A 13,609-nucleotide genomic window follows, 5' to 3' on the forward strand; every position below is an offset into this window, starting at 1 on the left:
GACCAGACACTAGTAGCAGCGCCGCATACTGCAGTAGCAGTGTAGTTGTGTCTATATCAATTGATAGTTAATGGCTATGGAAATGGTGTGCTGGGTAGTAGATACAACTGCAGAGTCCATAACATCCAACACCTGCAATCCCATCACTCTCAATACTCACATGCCATAACCCATCCAGAGAAAAAGACATCTACAAGCACTGGCAAAGCGCAAACAGAGTGCTGGAGAGTACTGGCAAGCGCCAAGGGGCACGTTTCATCCGTCAACCCCAAACCAGCATCAAACCGCCAAGCCGTATCCGAGACGAATCGTCGCGCGAATGACGGGAGGCCTTGAAACCGATACACCGTCAAATCCTCCACATATATACTTCTGATCAGAAGGGAAGAGGAATGGCAAACTGGGAATATTCTATATATAAACAATTATATTGGATCTTTCTGTATTGAAGTTTGAAAGGGCTGAGTGGTCGAGGTTAGTTGGGGGCCTGGATGCGGGTAACCGGGGCCCGGCATGACTAGCTTGTTGCCGTTTATATATATCTCATCTTCAAGAAAAGACCTAATACTAATGATATCTGCATATTAACTATTAACTCGTCAAGCCCATCTCTCTTCTACGAAGCTGTGTAGCATTACGAGGACTGAGAAGTATGGAGGGTCATGTAAACAGTCGCCTCCCGCCGGGCGCTCCTTCCTTCCCTGGGAGACAAACAGCAGCTTATGCCTACTCATAATAGCCCATGCTGTTTGACTGTGACTCTCGCAGTCCTCCATCTTCACTACCACCACCACCTACTGCCACAAACACAATGAGTAAGTGGTATATCCACTGTTCACTGTCCAATATCCAACGCCTATTTCACGTATTAATGGTTTAACAACGATAATACGAATACTAACATTAGAAATAGATGAAAACGTCGTTAGTGCAGCAGAGTCAAACCCCCGCCAACAAGCCCTAGAGGAGAAGGAGAAGAAGAAGGAAGAGAAGGAAGAGAAGAAGGCCAAGAAAGAAAAAAGTACATAAAAATGGTACGCATATATATATATTCTTAATACACTAAAGTTGTTAAAGCAATAAACTAATTATTAAATCTAGGTTCTAGCGGCCGTGAAACGAGTATTATTCCAATACATGCGTTATATGACAGGCCAAACGGCCAGATGATAGAAGCAGTTCAATCCTTTTTTCTTTTCTTGAAGATTATCGTGTAGATAACATAGTGCGGTTTGTATAGTATTATGGTATTGTGTGCTACTATTCTGGACCTCTAGATCTTTCATGAGAGGATCTAGCGGACAACCAGACGAAAGCTAATAATTTTGGATCGTCGATCACTATCAATATCATACACCTCACATGTCAGTGATAACGGAAAGGGTATTCGCTGAAAACATTCTTCAATTAATCAACATGACCCGAGCCATAACTTAGATAATAAATAAACCATAACTCCAGCCTATCACAATCCAACCAATGCCATATCCGTTATAACTAGCAGCAGCCGGCTGACTGCGATCGAACAGTTATCTGTAATACCAATAGTAGGGAATCATATTCGGCGGTAGACGTCGCACATGTCTCGCGTCGTGGAAATCTCTTTGAAACAACCTAGGATGAAGCTCTTGCTTCTAGTTAGAATGAGTAATGCAAGGTCATGCGAATGGCGACCTGCCTAGTCGTTCCGCAATGGACGCCCATTGCGTCCGGCCTCGGCCACTGTCACGGCCTCTGTGTGGACGCCGATGCGGTTGGTTGGTCGGCGGGGGAATGGTTAGATGTCGTCTCGACATGAATTGGTGGCTTTCATAAGATGGCGGCAGCTCGTCTTCACTCTCGTATTCGCGAGCTACCGGGTCGTAGTATTGGATTAGAGGGTTGTTGGAATTCTGAGCCACGTGATATGTATTGTTGTTTCCTGCTCGGGGCAGTTCTGCTGGTGCTGGTAGGGAATCGACCAGGACCCATATTTCCTGTTCTTCGAGCCATATTAAACGGCCATTAGTTATCATCTGGGCAGGGCGCGATTGGTTGTCGGCACTGGCTGGTCGGGGCGGGACGCTCGCTGGCGCTTGCAAGTTAGAATAGCTGCGAGAGCCGCGCAAAGGTGTGGGAGATTCAGGTGAGATAGAGATGGACTGCGAGCTGCGCAGTCTGCGGGGGTTGGACTAGCGATGGGCCTTGAGAAACCGCGGGGATTGTCCCAGCCATAGGTGTCTGGATACCGCCGACTCGCAACAGAATGGCCCGACGAGTCTGTCAAGGGAGAGATGGGCATTTGGGTGACGATGCGCGGCACAGGAGGCAATCCTCTCGACCTCTCCCAGGTGTGTACGGGCGAGACGGGTGAGGGTGTAGAGACGGACAGAGTGAAGCGTTCATCTTGCAGAGGGGGGCCCTCGAGGGAGGACAGATCCATTCTGAGTGCAATTATTGAAGTGACAAGGCAGGAGAACTGGATCTCTTAACCTTCTGAGCTTTCCACCGAGTGTGAAGCCAGTCAAGAGTCTGTCGTCGACTCGACGAGACCAGAGAACTTATCAATACTTGGAACTATTCTCGTTCCGCCCATCTGGTCGGGCGGCCGATGACAGGGACAGAGCGCGAGGTTGGCCCCCGTTAAGCTTAGTATAGACAGGTTACAGCAGCAGGAGCGCCGTCTTGTTGGAGGGCATGCACATATTGAGGGCGATGTATGCCAGAGTAGTATTAGTAGATGTGGTCAACGAGAGTACCAACGAGAGTGTATTCTAACGGAGCGTAAATGGAGCCCCCGGGGATTGGATACAAGATATATCACAGCAGAGTGCGCATGACAGGCAAGAGGCAGGAGGCAAGTTGGCAGGCGGCCTGGATCCAACTAGAGTGACTGCTAAGTAGGTCTCTCGTGCCAGCAATCCTGCAGGGCAAGTCCGCTGCAGGAAGGGGCGACCGCTCCTGTCGCTGCTACTCCAGCGTCGATCGCTGCGATTGGCTGCCGCGACGACTATTCACTTCATTTTCTAGCTATGGAAATTAAACGTTAGTAGTATTATTGGCAGAAAATAAAACTAGCGAGGAAAACTCAATCTTCGATAATCGATCAATTCAAATTGCGTTGGTTGGTTGAGTTTTTGACGAGGGCGAGTCCATGATTGGAGTGGCTGCGAGCCGCCTCTTGTTCTCTCGCTCCTAGTACCTACTCTGCTCTACACTACTGGTAACATATCATGAATATTATTATCCCTTTCGATGAGGATATTGCTGGTAATGATTATAATGATTATAATAATGATATATAATATAATAATATAATAAATGGATATATTCAACCTTTCCGTAAGTTCTGTGTAACTGTGTGTTGGTGCTGACTAGCCCGCAATGGTGCTAGCCTCCACGGCCCGATTTCTAAAAAAAGAACCCCCTGTCCTTACTCAGTCTCTTACTACGACATAAAATACTACCTGCTTACCTGACGTAGGACAGCCACAACTGGGAGAAAAGTCTATTCATTGTGAGGATATTTATATAAGCCATCCTGACATGGGCGGAATTCTCTTACATGACATACTACAAGTGTCGTGCCGTGCGGGCCGAATCTGCGGCGCACGATGATACTAGATCTGTACTTGTCGCTCATATGAATTGATGTAGACAAGAATAGTATACCATTCGTGCCTTAGGCCCCGACAGTTATTCTCCGAGTGTGCTTCTTATTCCTCATTTCTTATTCCTGGCAGATCCCAGACTGGAAGTGCATTCGGTGCGTATTTATTATTAGGACATGAACACTGCATGAGAATTGACATTGCAATTTGCGAATCCCAGATGCATCTCGGAATGTGGGAACTGTGCCAATCATGGCGCACGTGGAAACATTCTTCGGCAGGGTAACCGTAAACTTATTCTTACTACGTGCTATACTATACTATATACTAGAATAGTAGACAGTAGTATATAGCTAGATATTCATTCATGCTCATGTGATATACGCATCGCATACCGTATATGATGGAGAGCGAAATTGCAGACCCACAATGACGTCCACGCTAAGTTTGAGAATACACCTAAGGGTCAGCCACATAGAACCATGATAAATAGAATACATCAACGGATGAATGGATGTGGTAGGTAGGATAAACTAGCAGACATGACAAGTTACATGAATCAGTCATCGCACTAGCATTATTCTAAAATTAAATTTACAAATATAACAGAAGTCTGTGTACAGCTCCGAACGAAAATATGAAGAAACAGACTGGATAGTCCAAAGTGCTTGTGCAACTCGAAAATGTACACGGCAGTTACCAAATGGATGTACAACGTAGATCTCGTAAACCAGATCGAGAGCGCCTCAAGACCTCCAAACTCCCCGCGTCTCGCTTTTCCTGAATATAGAATTCCCCAAAGATTTTCCCAGGCATTGACAAGTTGTTTAACTGTTTCTAGGTGGCATCGGCTCACCACCGGATCACCGCCCTAGAGGGTATCAATCGTTACAAGAGAATTTAGGCCAGGAAGACGGCAGCGACAGCAGCGGCACCGGCCATGGCGAAAGAGCCGGAGAAGGCGTTGGCACCGTTGGTGAAGGCAGGAGTGCCAGGGCTGTACCAGGTTAGTTTGGTGTCAAATAGATAGATCGGACAAGTGAACTTACGCAGTGGTGGTAGCGCCAGTGCCAGGAGCACCAGGAGCAGTGCCAGCAGGAGCCGGGGGAGCAGTGCCAACGGGAGCAACGGAGGTGGGAGAAGGAGTGAGGGTGATGGTCGAGACGATCGTGGTAGGAATGCAGGTCGAGTAGGTGACCACGGAGACCGAGGGAGAAGGATAAGGAGCCACGGGCGAGGTGTTGCCCTTAGGAGCAGGCGCAACCGAGGTGCCGGGAGCAGGAGCAGGCGCAACAGTGGTGCCGGGAGCAGGAGCAACTGAGGTGACAGCAGGAGGCACGATCTGGCTGGAGGGAGTCCAGGCAGGAGCCGGGGCAGAGGTGTGGCTGCGAGCCGGGCAGTTGGTCACAGTGGGACCGCACGAGGTGATGGTCTCGACATCAGTGGTGTAGACGGTGGTGACCTGAGCGGCGGCAGCGCCAGCGAGGAGGGCAATGGTAGCGAGAGAGAACTGCATTTTGGCTGTGTTGAGAAGAAAAGCGTGAAGCTGGAGTGGAAAGCGGGTTGCTTGTGTTGTAAAGAGTGTGGTAGTTGGTTAAAAGAGTGTGGGTGACCGAAGTCGAAGCTGTGACTGCGAGAGCCTGGGAGAATTTGTATGGGAGCTGGTTGGGTTGGAGGAGGAGAGAAACAAAGGAAACGAGGGCGAGGGCGAGCGCGGTGCCTTTGTATTGACTGGGAAATTATGGGAAATGAGCTATGGCAGATCGCTTCCATTGAACCTGCGTGCGGGCGGGCCAACCGCAGCCCAGACCTCCGCCCGCACGCAGCGCTAGCCCGCGCGCGGCGGGGAACAGTGCAGGGGGGGGTGCTGATTCGCCGGCAATCTTATTACTTAGTACTTACTACTTAGTACTACATAGTACTACTGAGCAGTTGGTGGTGGTTACTATGAAGTGTCTGATCTTTACTGACTGTTTATTGAGCCCGGTCTGACTACCAGTGTGGTCGTGATACAGGCAGGGACTGCATACAGCAGTCACTAGATAGTAAAATGAGTAGAATGAGTAAAACGAGTAGAATGAGTCGACAAAGTGGCAAGACTAAGGATTGCGGTCAGGAAGCAGGACATCCCCCAAGCAGATGAGCACCTGGTAATTAAGCCTAGAGGCAGCACTAAGCCGGAGTAGCAAGGTACTGGATATTGTGCCGGCCTCTCATTTGGCAGTGTTTACCGTGTTTCAGGCCCCAAGTGGGGTGGCTCCATCGCCATTGGCCTTTGCCTGCACGTTAGTCAGGGGTAGGCAGTCCGGTGGGGCCAGGTCAGCAGTCCGCTCCATCCGATACCACAGTTCCTGGCGCCGTCACTGGCCGCGCTGACTGTGGCTTTCCAGAACAAAGGATTAATCTATACAGGGTAATTATATTTAATCAATTCACCGATTTATCCATGCAGGATGCTAGAGTGTAGCCGGTACCTCTGTACAGACTCATTTCCTCGCTACTTGCACGTTATCTTAAGAGGAATCGATTGGCCTCGAGCGGAGCCATGAGGAGGAGTTCCCAGAAAACAGCGTTCGGCCAGACTATTGGTGGGCCTCGATGATCTCAACCTACAGTGCTAATAACAGTGCTAACAGTGCTAACAGCCAACCAGTCTGTGACTACTACTATTGAATGCTTGGACTAAGTTGCACTGCCCCAGACCCTCTCTAGTCCCTAGCTATTCCAGTTCTTAGGTAGTACGTAGTTAGGAGGTCCAGGGGAGCGTGGTACGTGGATTGCCCCTGAGTTCCTGGTAGTACTTCCTGCCAACAGCATTACATAGTACAGTGTACATTGTATCTGTACAGCGTGGATTAGTAGCGATTATCCAATTATTGATTATTGACCCTGACTCCCCAGCGATCGGCAGGCCGAGACTGTTCTCTGCTTTGTTTTTGATGGCTGCTTGTGACTTGTGCTCGACCTCGAGCATCGAGTCAGAAGGAGTATGTCAAACCGTCGGACTGAGCCTAATTGCAGTCACGGTGAGAGCGAATGGCTGGACTAGAGACGACTTGGCGATGCTTGAATCGACTATAAACTATAACCATATTACCACTGACTGTTGTATAGTGGTGGACCTGTAAGGATAGACTTACCGACACACTGATGTGTCGACGTATTCCATAGCCATTGATAATGATGAATGTCTGTCCCCTACGTAGTAACTTAGTGTATGGGACTGTAGTAGTGCTGCAGGGCACCGGATGTTCCTCCCGTTGGACCGCTCCTTCCCTGTTTAGATCGATCGCCTCGCATCGTGAATCTCGCAACACATTACTCACCAAGAGCAATTTGTCTCTGAAACACCTACTACCTAGGTACTGTTGTTTCTATGTCACAATGCTGATCAGACATAATCTAGATGGTAGGCCGAGTGTCTTGGTTGCGTCATGATGAATCACGTCGATAGGCCCGCCGTTTCTATCCCTCGTCGAATCCTCGATTACGGACAGTATCAGAAATAAAACAACATCATACGGCGGTGGCTCGATTTGCTGGAAACTATGTCGATCTGGTTGATTGCATCGATCTCGCACGATAATATCGCTCGAGTTCTCTTACGATGTGCTACCTCGCAATCGACCTTCGATGCCCAGGAATTGCACCAAACACATATCGAATGAAATATGACTATTTGCCGCCGATCGGTTCATATTTCTCCCTAGTACATTTCTTATATTTCCCTCCTGCACGTCTCTACGAGTCAAATGTTCAGCCTTGCCGGACCGACCGGGCTGGACTGCTGCTACGTGTATGCTACTCTGCATCCGGACGGAAATAATATTAATGAGGGGTACGGGGAATAACAGATCGGCGAATGGCAACAGGCGGACGGCGCTTAAATGTAACAGGCGATGTGTCCACTACTTTTCCAGCTGAGTCTTTGTGAAAGTATTACGACGCAGCTGAGTCGACTACTCACCTGCAGTTGCATGACCCAGACTGATACTGGCTGCCTTTACGCATGCAACCACGCTGTGCTCTCAGCATAAATGGATATTATGTTAAATGAAGTTGGCTGGCGAAGCGCCTTGGTATAGAACTGGTACTTGCCCGCACACCTGGCTAGCTTAACTCACATCCATAACAAGATCCTATACAAATGGCCAAATTCTATAAAATATACAGTAGTCAGATATGAAATAGAAAATATAAAATTAATATAGGAGAGAATCCAACAGAATAGAATGTATAATTATGTATCGTGTGCTGTGGAGCTGCGGGTCCCGCCCACCTTATCAGCGTCAAGGCTACTGCCTGAGGCTGCTGGTGTTTCGCCCCCTCTTTTGCTCCAGCCCGACGACCCTGCTGCTCCTCAACGGCTCACCTTCAAGCTCTGCCTCCTCGCCCAAATTTCCTCGTCGCCATCACTCGCGGTCGACTGACGCACGTTCGTTATCATCTAGTCCGGCCGTCTCGCTTCTCCTGACCCTTTCTACATCACAGCCAGCACATCCTCTCTTCCCCCGCCAACAGCATCCGTCAAAGAAAGCGCGAGTGGGGAACAAACCGTTACCTTCGTCCAGCATTTGAAAGAAAACAAGAAGAGAAGGAGGGGAAGAAGGAGAAGAAGAAGGCCCAAGGGAATAATAATCCTTCTCAACAAATAGCCATTCTGGCGGACACTCCGCAGTCGAGCCACCCCCAGGCAGGGCTCAACACGACCAACATGTCGTCTCCAGCACCACTTCTCAGGCCGCCAGTGCCTGGTGCCCGGAACAACAGTGGTTCACGAACACCACGCCTGACCCTCGGCATTCCGCCGTCGCCTAGCACGAAGCCCGTGAACCCTTCCAATGGAGACTCGAATATATCTGACATCCCATTGCCTCGACAATCGGGTCGTCCCACCCCGCCAAAGCTCCAATTAGCCACCCCGATGGGCAGCATCACTGCGTCAAGTGAACCATCAAAGCCTCCTCCGCCTCTGGTGGGAAATACGACCGACAATAATGGCCATCTGGATGGCAAAGCGAGCGGTCCTACCAGTGCTTCGTCGTCTTCTTACTCCGCCTTGTCTTTCGCTATGGGGCTGCGTCAACCCCATGGCGGAACTCCAGATCCTTCATCGGCTATCAGCTCGGTATATTCAGACCGAGAAGGTGGCGTTGCCATGGAAAGAGAAAACAGCCTCAACGGCCTGCTACCTGATCTCGAGAAACTGAGTTTGGACAAGGGTCGGCCTCTCGATGTCGAGGATTTAGATGACGAAGGGTGGCTAGCTGCCAGCGAACAAAAGAAAATCGAGGAACTGGGTGGTCTTGGAGAGGGAGCCGGCGGTGCTGTCACACGATGCAAGTTGAAAGACGGAAACACAGTTTTTGCATTAAAGGCGAGTTCCGCTTCCGACTGAAACAAATCACCTCAAACTAATACCGGCACAGATTATCACTACGGACCCAAATCCCGACGTGAAGAAACAGATTATTCGAGAGCTTAATTTCAACAAGGACTGTGCGTCCGAGCACATCTGTCGTTACTATGGAGCTTTCATGGACAAGTCGACAGGCACGATTTCGATTGCCATGGAATTTTGTGAAGGCGGCAGCCTCGACAGTATTTATCGCGAAGTGAGGAAGCTTGGCGGAAGAACAGGCGAGAAAGTGTTAGGGAAAGTGGCCGAAGGGGTTCTTAATGGACTGACCTATCTCCATAGCCGGAAGATTATCCATCGAGGTGGGTTATGCCATATTCATCTAAAACCAATGCTCACAGGTCTTTTTCTAGATATCAAACCATCCAACATTCTACTATGCCGAAATGGACAGGTCAAGCTTTGCGATTTCGGTGTTAGTGGAGAATTTGGGACCAAAGGAGACGCCAATACATTCATTGGAACGTCCTATTACATGGCTCCGGAACGAATCACCGGCCAGTCTTATACCATCACCTCAGATGTGTGGTCTCTTGGTGTCACACTTCTCGAAGTCGCTCAGCATCGTTTCCCGTTTCCAGCCGATGGGACTGAAATGCAACCTCGGGCTGGATTAATTGATCTGCTCACATACATTGTCCGTCAACCTATACCACGATTAAAGGACGAACCCGAAAACAATATCCAATGGTCTGACAACTTTAAATACTTTATTGAATGCTCGTGAGTGAATCTCAAACCCAACCATATCTCCTACTAACCCGCTGCAGTCTCGAAAAAGACCCCCCTCGACGAGCCACCCCCTGGCGGATGCTGGAACATCCGTGGATGCAGGACATCAGAACAAAAAAGGTCAACATGGCCACCTTCATCCAAAGAGTATGGGGATGGACCGATTAGAAACACGACCTACAGTGCATCCCGCCAATTTATAGAGTTCCAATCGAACTCATTCATTTAGCCATGACAAATTACAATTCCTCTCCATTCACCACCTTCAACATACCCACTCCTGCACCGGGCTATGCCCGTGGTCATTGAATAGCGACGTGACAGTGCCATAAAGTCCATTCATTGATTTACCCATTGATTTGATGAGTCTGACGACCTTGAATATTCACCTCATTCCTTCCTTTTCAGTCTAGTCTATGGAACAAGCTCATCCCCCAGCGTCTTGAATTTTGTGACACGTTGATCATGATATTGGTATCGGTTTTTCGGCGTATCATTTACATTCGCATTTTATTGCATAAATGAACCATCATTCCTTGGCTCTGTTCTCAGACCTCCTGTGTTGTGTTATTTTATGAGCTTATTTTATTTATAGTCATATATCGGAAATGGAAGGTGTATTGAGTTCAACTCCAAACGTGCTCTTACTTGGAATAAATTAGTTATAATCTCGATCAGCCACCAGTGCCGTCCATAGTATACCTGAAGAGAAATAAATTGATACACCATATACTCATATCTCATGTACACTAGCCTACCCATTCACTCATCATTCCAATACCAGACGCACATCTCAACCGAAGTTTTGATGCATTTACTCCCTCTCCTTCCCTTCACTCTCACTCACCGGCTGCGCCCCCAACACCCACCCGATCCCACTCGCCAACCCGCCCGTCACCATATTACTTACCACATCCCTCTTCCGCACCCTCTCGCCCCCGCCGACCTCGCCAATCGACCGACTCATTTCCTCGCTCGTACGAGAACTTGAAGATTCGTGGGTGATAGATGTGCGTGATACATTTGTGTTTGCGTGTTGATGGTGATGGAGGGGGATGTTCTTGCTAAACGCACGCGCAGCACCGCGCGCAACGTCGAATAATCCCATCGGCGCGGAGTCGTCGTAGCCACTACTGCTGTTTTTAGTGTTCCGGACGCGCGCGGCGGCTTGTTTTTCGTTTTCGTACGCGTCTAGTTCGCGGTCAGAGGGCCCGAAGCCGCCGGGGATGGTGGAGGGGCTGGAGAGTGAGGTGGTGATATCGCCCTTGCGGTCCCATGCTTCGGCTTCTTGGGCCTCGCGGTCGCGGAGTGTGCTGAGTTCCTCGTCGCAGCGGCGCCAGGCGCCGAGGATTTCGGGGAGGGGGTCGGGACTTGGAGCGAGGATGAGGGAGAGGGAGAGGAGTTCGAGGCGTTGGGAGAGGGTGGAGATTTGGGTGGTCAGAGGGGTAGTGGTGGAGGAGCGGTGGCGGCCGGCGTTGTAGGCGGCGCGCCAGGATATGTCGTCGTGGATAGAGGTGAGGGAGGAAGGTGTCGTGGTGGGCATTAGGGAGGGAGGGGTGAGACGGGTGAGGATGTAGGAGTATGCAGTGCCGAAGTCGTCTGATGACAAGGCTGAGGAGACGGCCATGGAGACGATGCGCTTCTCGGCGATGGTGGATTTTTGTTCGGGTGTTACTTTGGCGGTCTTCCAGCGTAGGTCGTCTCCAGGTAGGGGTAGAGGCAGACCGGCGGCGATAAAGCCTCGACCAATGGATAAAAGGTCGTCGAGTTGGGTGTAGCTCTTGGGGTTTTGGTCTAGCACTTTCTCGATTAGAGAGAGGGGGTCGTTGTGCACGCGAATGCTGACGGGCTGGAAGGGAATGCCGTGTTGTAATGTCAAAGAATAGAATGATATGGCATGTGTGGCGGAGATGAGGGCCGAGATTTCTTTAAGTGAGTTGGAATTTGGGAAATGGGGTTGAAATGCCCGGATTCTGCTGGCATGTTAATTGTTATTCGATGAATGGACGATTAAATGACTTACGCATCAACAGCTCTTTTCACTTTCCCACGAGTTTTGTTGCCATTGCTAGCCGTGTCATAGAAAGTTATGATGGTTTCGACAACAGCTGCTTCAACTTGCGTTGAGTCAAGAGGAGAGTCTACTCCGGTATAGATCTCTGCGGCAGCTTGATAATCTGTGACTTGTCAGCCTCTTGCTAAGTTGGAGAGTATGTTCAACTTACCACCCGCAGTGATCATTGCTCGTAGAAGCTCTGTTTCGACGCTAGTCCGAGAAACTCTCCAGAAAAGACCATGGTATTGTTCTTGTGTCTGGTCTACAGCATCTTGTGGTACTCCCCGCCAGTCTCGGAGCCATAATATCTGGCCTCGAATTCGTCTCCAATCTTGTCCTGGCTTTGTCTGTTTGACAATCATATCTATAACACCATGGATCTCCAAAGCTTGCGCTTCTTCGCTATTCTGGAGACAAACCGTTGCAGCCGATCTGCAGGAACTATGGTATCCAAAAGAACGCAAAAGACGTAACGAGACGAGTATCGTTTGCAAGAAACCCACAGCTTGCGCCGTGGGCGTAGTCAGCAAATTGTTGGGTTTCAGGAGAGCGTTCTGTAATAGCAATGCTTTGGATGCGGTTGAAATTTCGCTGATATCTATGGTAAAACGAGGCAAGGAATCATCATCGAATTTGATTTGGGCACCAGTATCAAGCTGGAGCAAGCTTGCCACCTTTGATATGATTTGGAATGAGGTATCAAGCGAGCCTCTGTCTGGATCTGTCGTATAAATGATGGCAAGCCCTGTCTGCCCATAATATATTCTCAATCGATCTGATTCCTCCAGAGACTGTTCTCTCTGTAAATAGCCGCCCAAATCCACATCCTCAGGCCCGTCCCAAGCAAGAATACCGCTGGCGACATTCTCAAAGTCCACCAAGCTTCGGGACAAAAGCCATTCATTGACAGTCTGCCAGGCCTGGTCCACGGTTTCTACCGCAGTAGACGCAGTTTCATCGGCATGACTGAGTTTGCGTCTCTTCGATGAAACTCCTCCAGAGATCCACGGTCCTACGAGTCCTCTCAGGTTCTGCGCCAGATCGGTTGCTGCCGGGTCTGTGCCAGTCATTGAAAGTAGGATATTGATGCCGGTTGCGGCGTCTAGAGAGTCAAATACATGTAGGGACAGCTTCTCTTCATTTTCTGGGTAGTATTCGTAATTCGAGCGTAAGAGTGGTAGAACTAAAGATACAAGGAATTGTCGAAGAGTCTCGGAACGGTCGTAAAATGGCATTAGTAGCTCCAGAATCAACGTCTGCAGACCGGTTTCCGCATCTATTCTGTGAGCGCGATGGATCAAGAACTCTGTCAAGGGGCTTGCCGACTCAGTCGTATTCTCGTCAGGGCTGTATTGAAGTGGCAGCAAGCGCAGCCGCCGAACGCGTTTTCGGGCCACTGGCTCCTCGACATCTTTGATCGACGATAGATCTATATTCTCGTTGTTCGCTATCGCAGGTTCGCTTCGGTTTAATTCATCGAGAACCGGCGTGTATTGAGCCGGAGGTGTAGTCTCTGGCAGAAAGGACAGAATAATGCGGAACAGGCGCTCGGTGGTGAGTGACGTAGGAAATTGCTGGTGTAGGCGAGGCAATGCATTCACATTGCCAGCGGCGCAGAGCTCGCAAGCCAAAAGGATAGCCTGGGCATCTGACAGACTGGTGAGGTCTGCCATGCTGTGCTGACGTTCATAAACAGAGGGGCCACCTGTGCAATGTACAATAACAGCAGTCCTCCATCAACAATAACCATGCGTTAGCAGTGGCATCCGCTCAGCCAATCACCGCCAGGCCCACCAACCCATCCCGGAGCGC

The 13,609-nt window shown here is 49.6% G+C and overlaps 4 protein-coding genes across 4 annotated transcripts; 1 reads left to right on the top strand and 3 right to left on the bottom strand.

Annotated features, from left to right (window-relative positions):
• Nucleotides 1-1,373: 1,373 nt before the first annotated feature.
• On the bottom strand, nt 1,374-2,144 carry BGW36DRAFT_28007 (uncharacterized protein). Its single transcript, XM_046210212.1, has 2 exons — nt 1,679-2,144; nt 1,374-1,627 (listed from the first exon to the last, which is right to left on the bottom strand). Exons 1-2 carry the CDS (start codon nt 2,013-2,015, stop codon nt 1,530-1,532), a joined length of 435 nt encoding a protein of 144 aa, XP_046068682.1. The 5' UTR covers nt 2,016-2,144; the 3' UTR covers nt 1,374-1,529.
• A 2,421-nt stretch (nt 2,145-4,565) lies between these two features.
• Nucleotides 4,566-5,317, bottom strand: BGW36DRAFT_28061 (uncharacterized protein). Its single transcript, XM_046210214.1, has one exon. The coding sequence runs from the start codon at nt 5,104-5,106 to the stop codon at nt 4,636-4,638; it is 471 nt and encodes a 156-aa protein (XP_046068683.1). The 5' UTR covers nt 5,107-5,317; the 3' UTR covers nt 4,566-4,635.
• Nucleotides 5,318-8,304: 2,987 nt separating this feature from the next.
• Nucleotides 8,305-9,909, top strand: BGW36DRAFT_399598 (putative MAP kinase; the record flags this gene model as incomplete). Its single annotated transcript, XM_046218540.1, has 4 exons — nt 8,305-8,967; nt 9,020-9,311; nt 9,363-9,732; nt 9,780-9,909. 4 exons carry the CDS (start codon nt 8,305-8,307, stop codon nt 9,907-9,909), a joined length of 1,455 nt encoding a protein of 484 aa, XP_046068684.1.
• A 646-nt stretch (nt 9,910-10,555) lies between these two features.
• BGW36DRAFT_302776 (Sec39 domain-containing protein) lies at nt 10,556-13,470 on the bottom strand (the record flags this gene model as incomplete). The annotated part of the gene is made up of 3 exons (XM_046211825.1): nt 10,556-11,714; nt 11,765-11,918; nt 11,967-13,470. The coding sequence occupies 3 exons, from the start codon at nt 13,468-13,470 to the stop codon at nt 10,556-10,558; spliced, it is 2,817 nt and encodes a 938-aa protein (XP_046068685.1).
• Nucleotides 13,471-13,609: the final 139 nt, after the last annotated feature.

Source organism: Talaromyces proteolyticus (assembly GCF_021365285.1).
Source record: "Talaromyces proteolyticus strain PMI_201 chromosome Unknown BGW36scaffold_10, whole genome shotgun sequence".
Classification (NCBI taxonomy): domain Eukaryota; kingdom Fungi; phylum Ascomycota; class Eurotiomycetes; order Eurotiales; family Trichocomaceae; genus Talaromyces; species Talaromyces proteolyticus.

Bases quoted from the DNA above. Each gene is read 5' to 3' on its own strand.
- BGW36DRAFT_28007 (XM_046210212.1), bottom strand. From the start codon at position 2,015: ATGATAACTAATGGCCGTTTAATATGGCTCGAAGAACAGGAAATATGG. The intron at 1,628-1,678 runs GCAGGTCGCCAT...ACTAGAAGCAAG, and splicing joins GTCCATTGCGGAACGACTAG to AGCTTCATCCTAGGTTGTTT.
- BGW36DRAFT_28061 (XM_046210214.1), bottom strand. From the start codon at position 5,106: ATGCAGTTCTCTCTCGCTACCATTGCCCTCCTCGCTGGCGCTGCCGCC.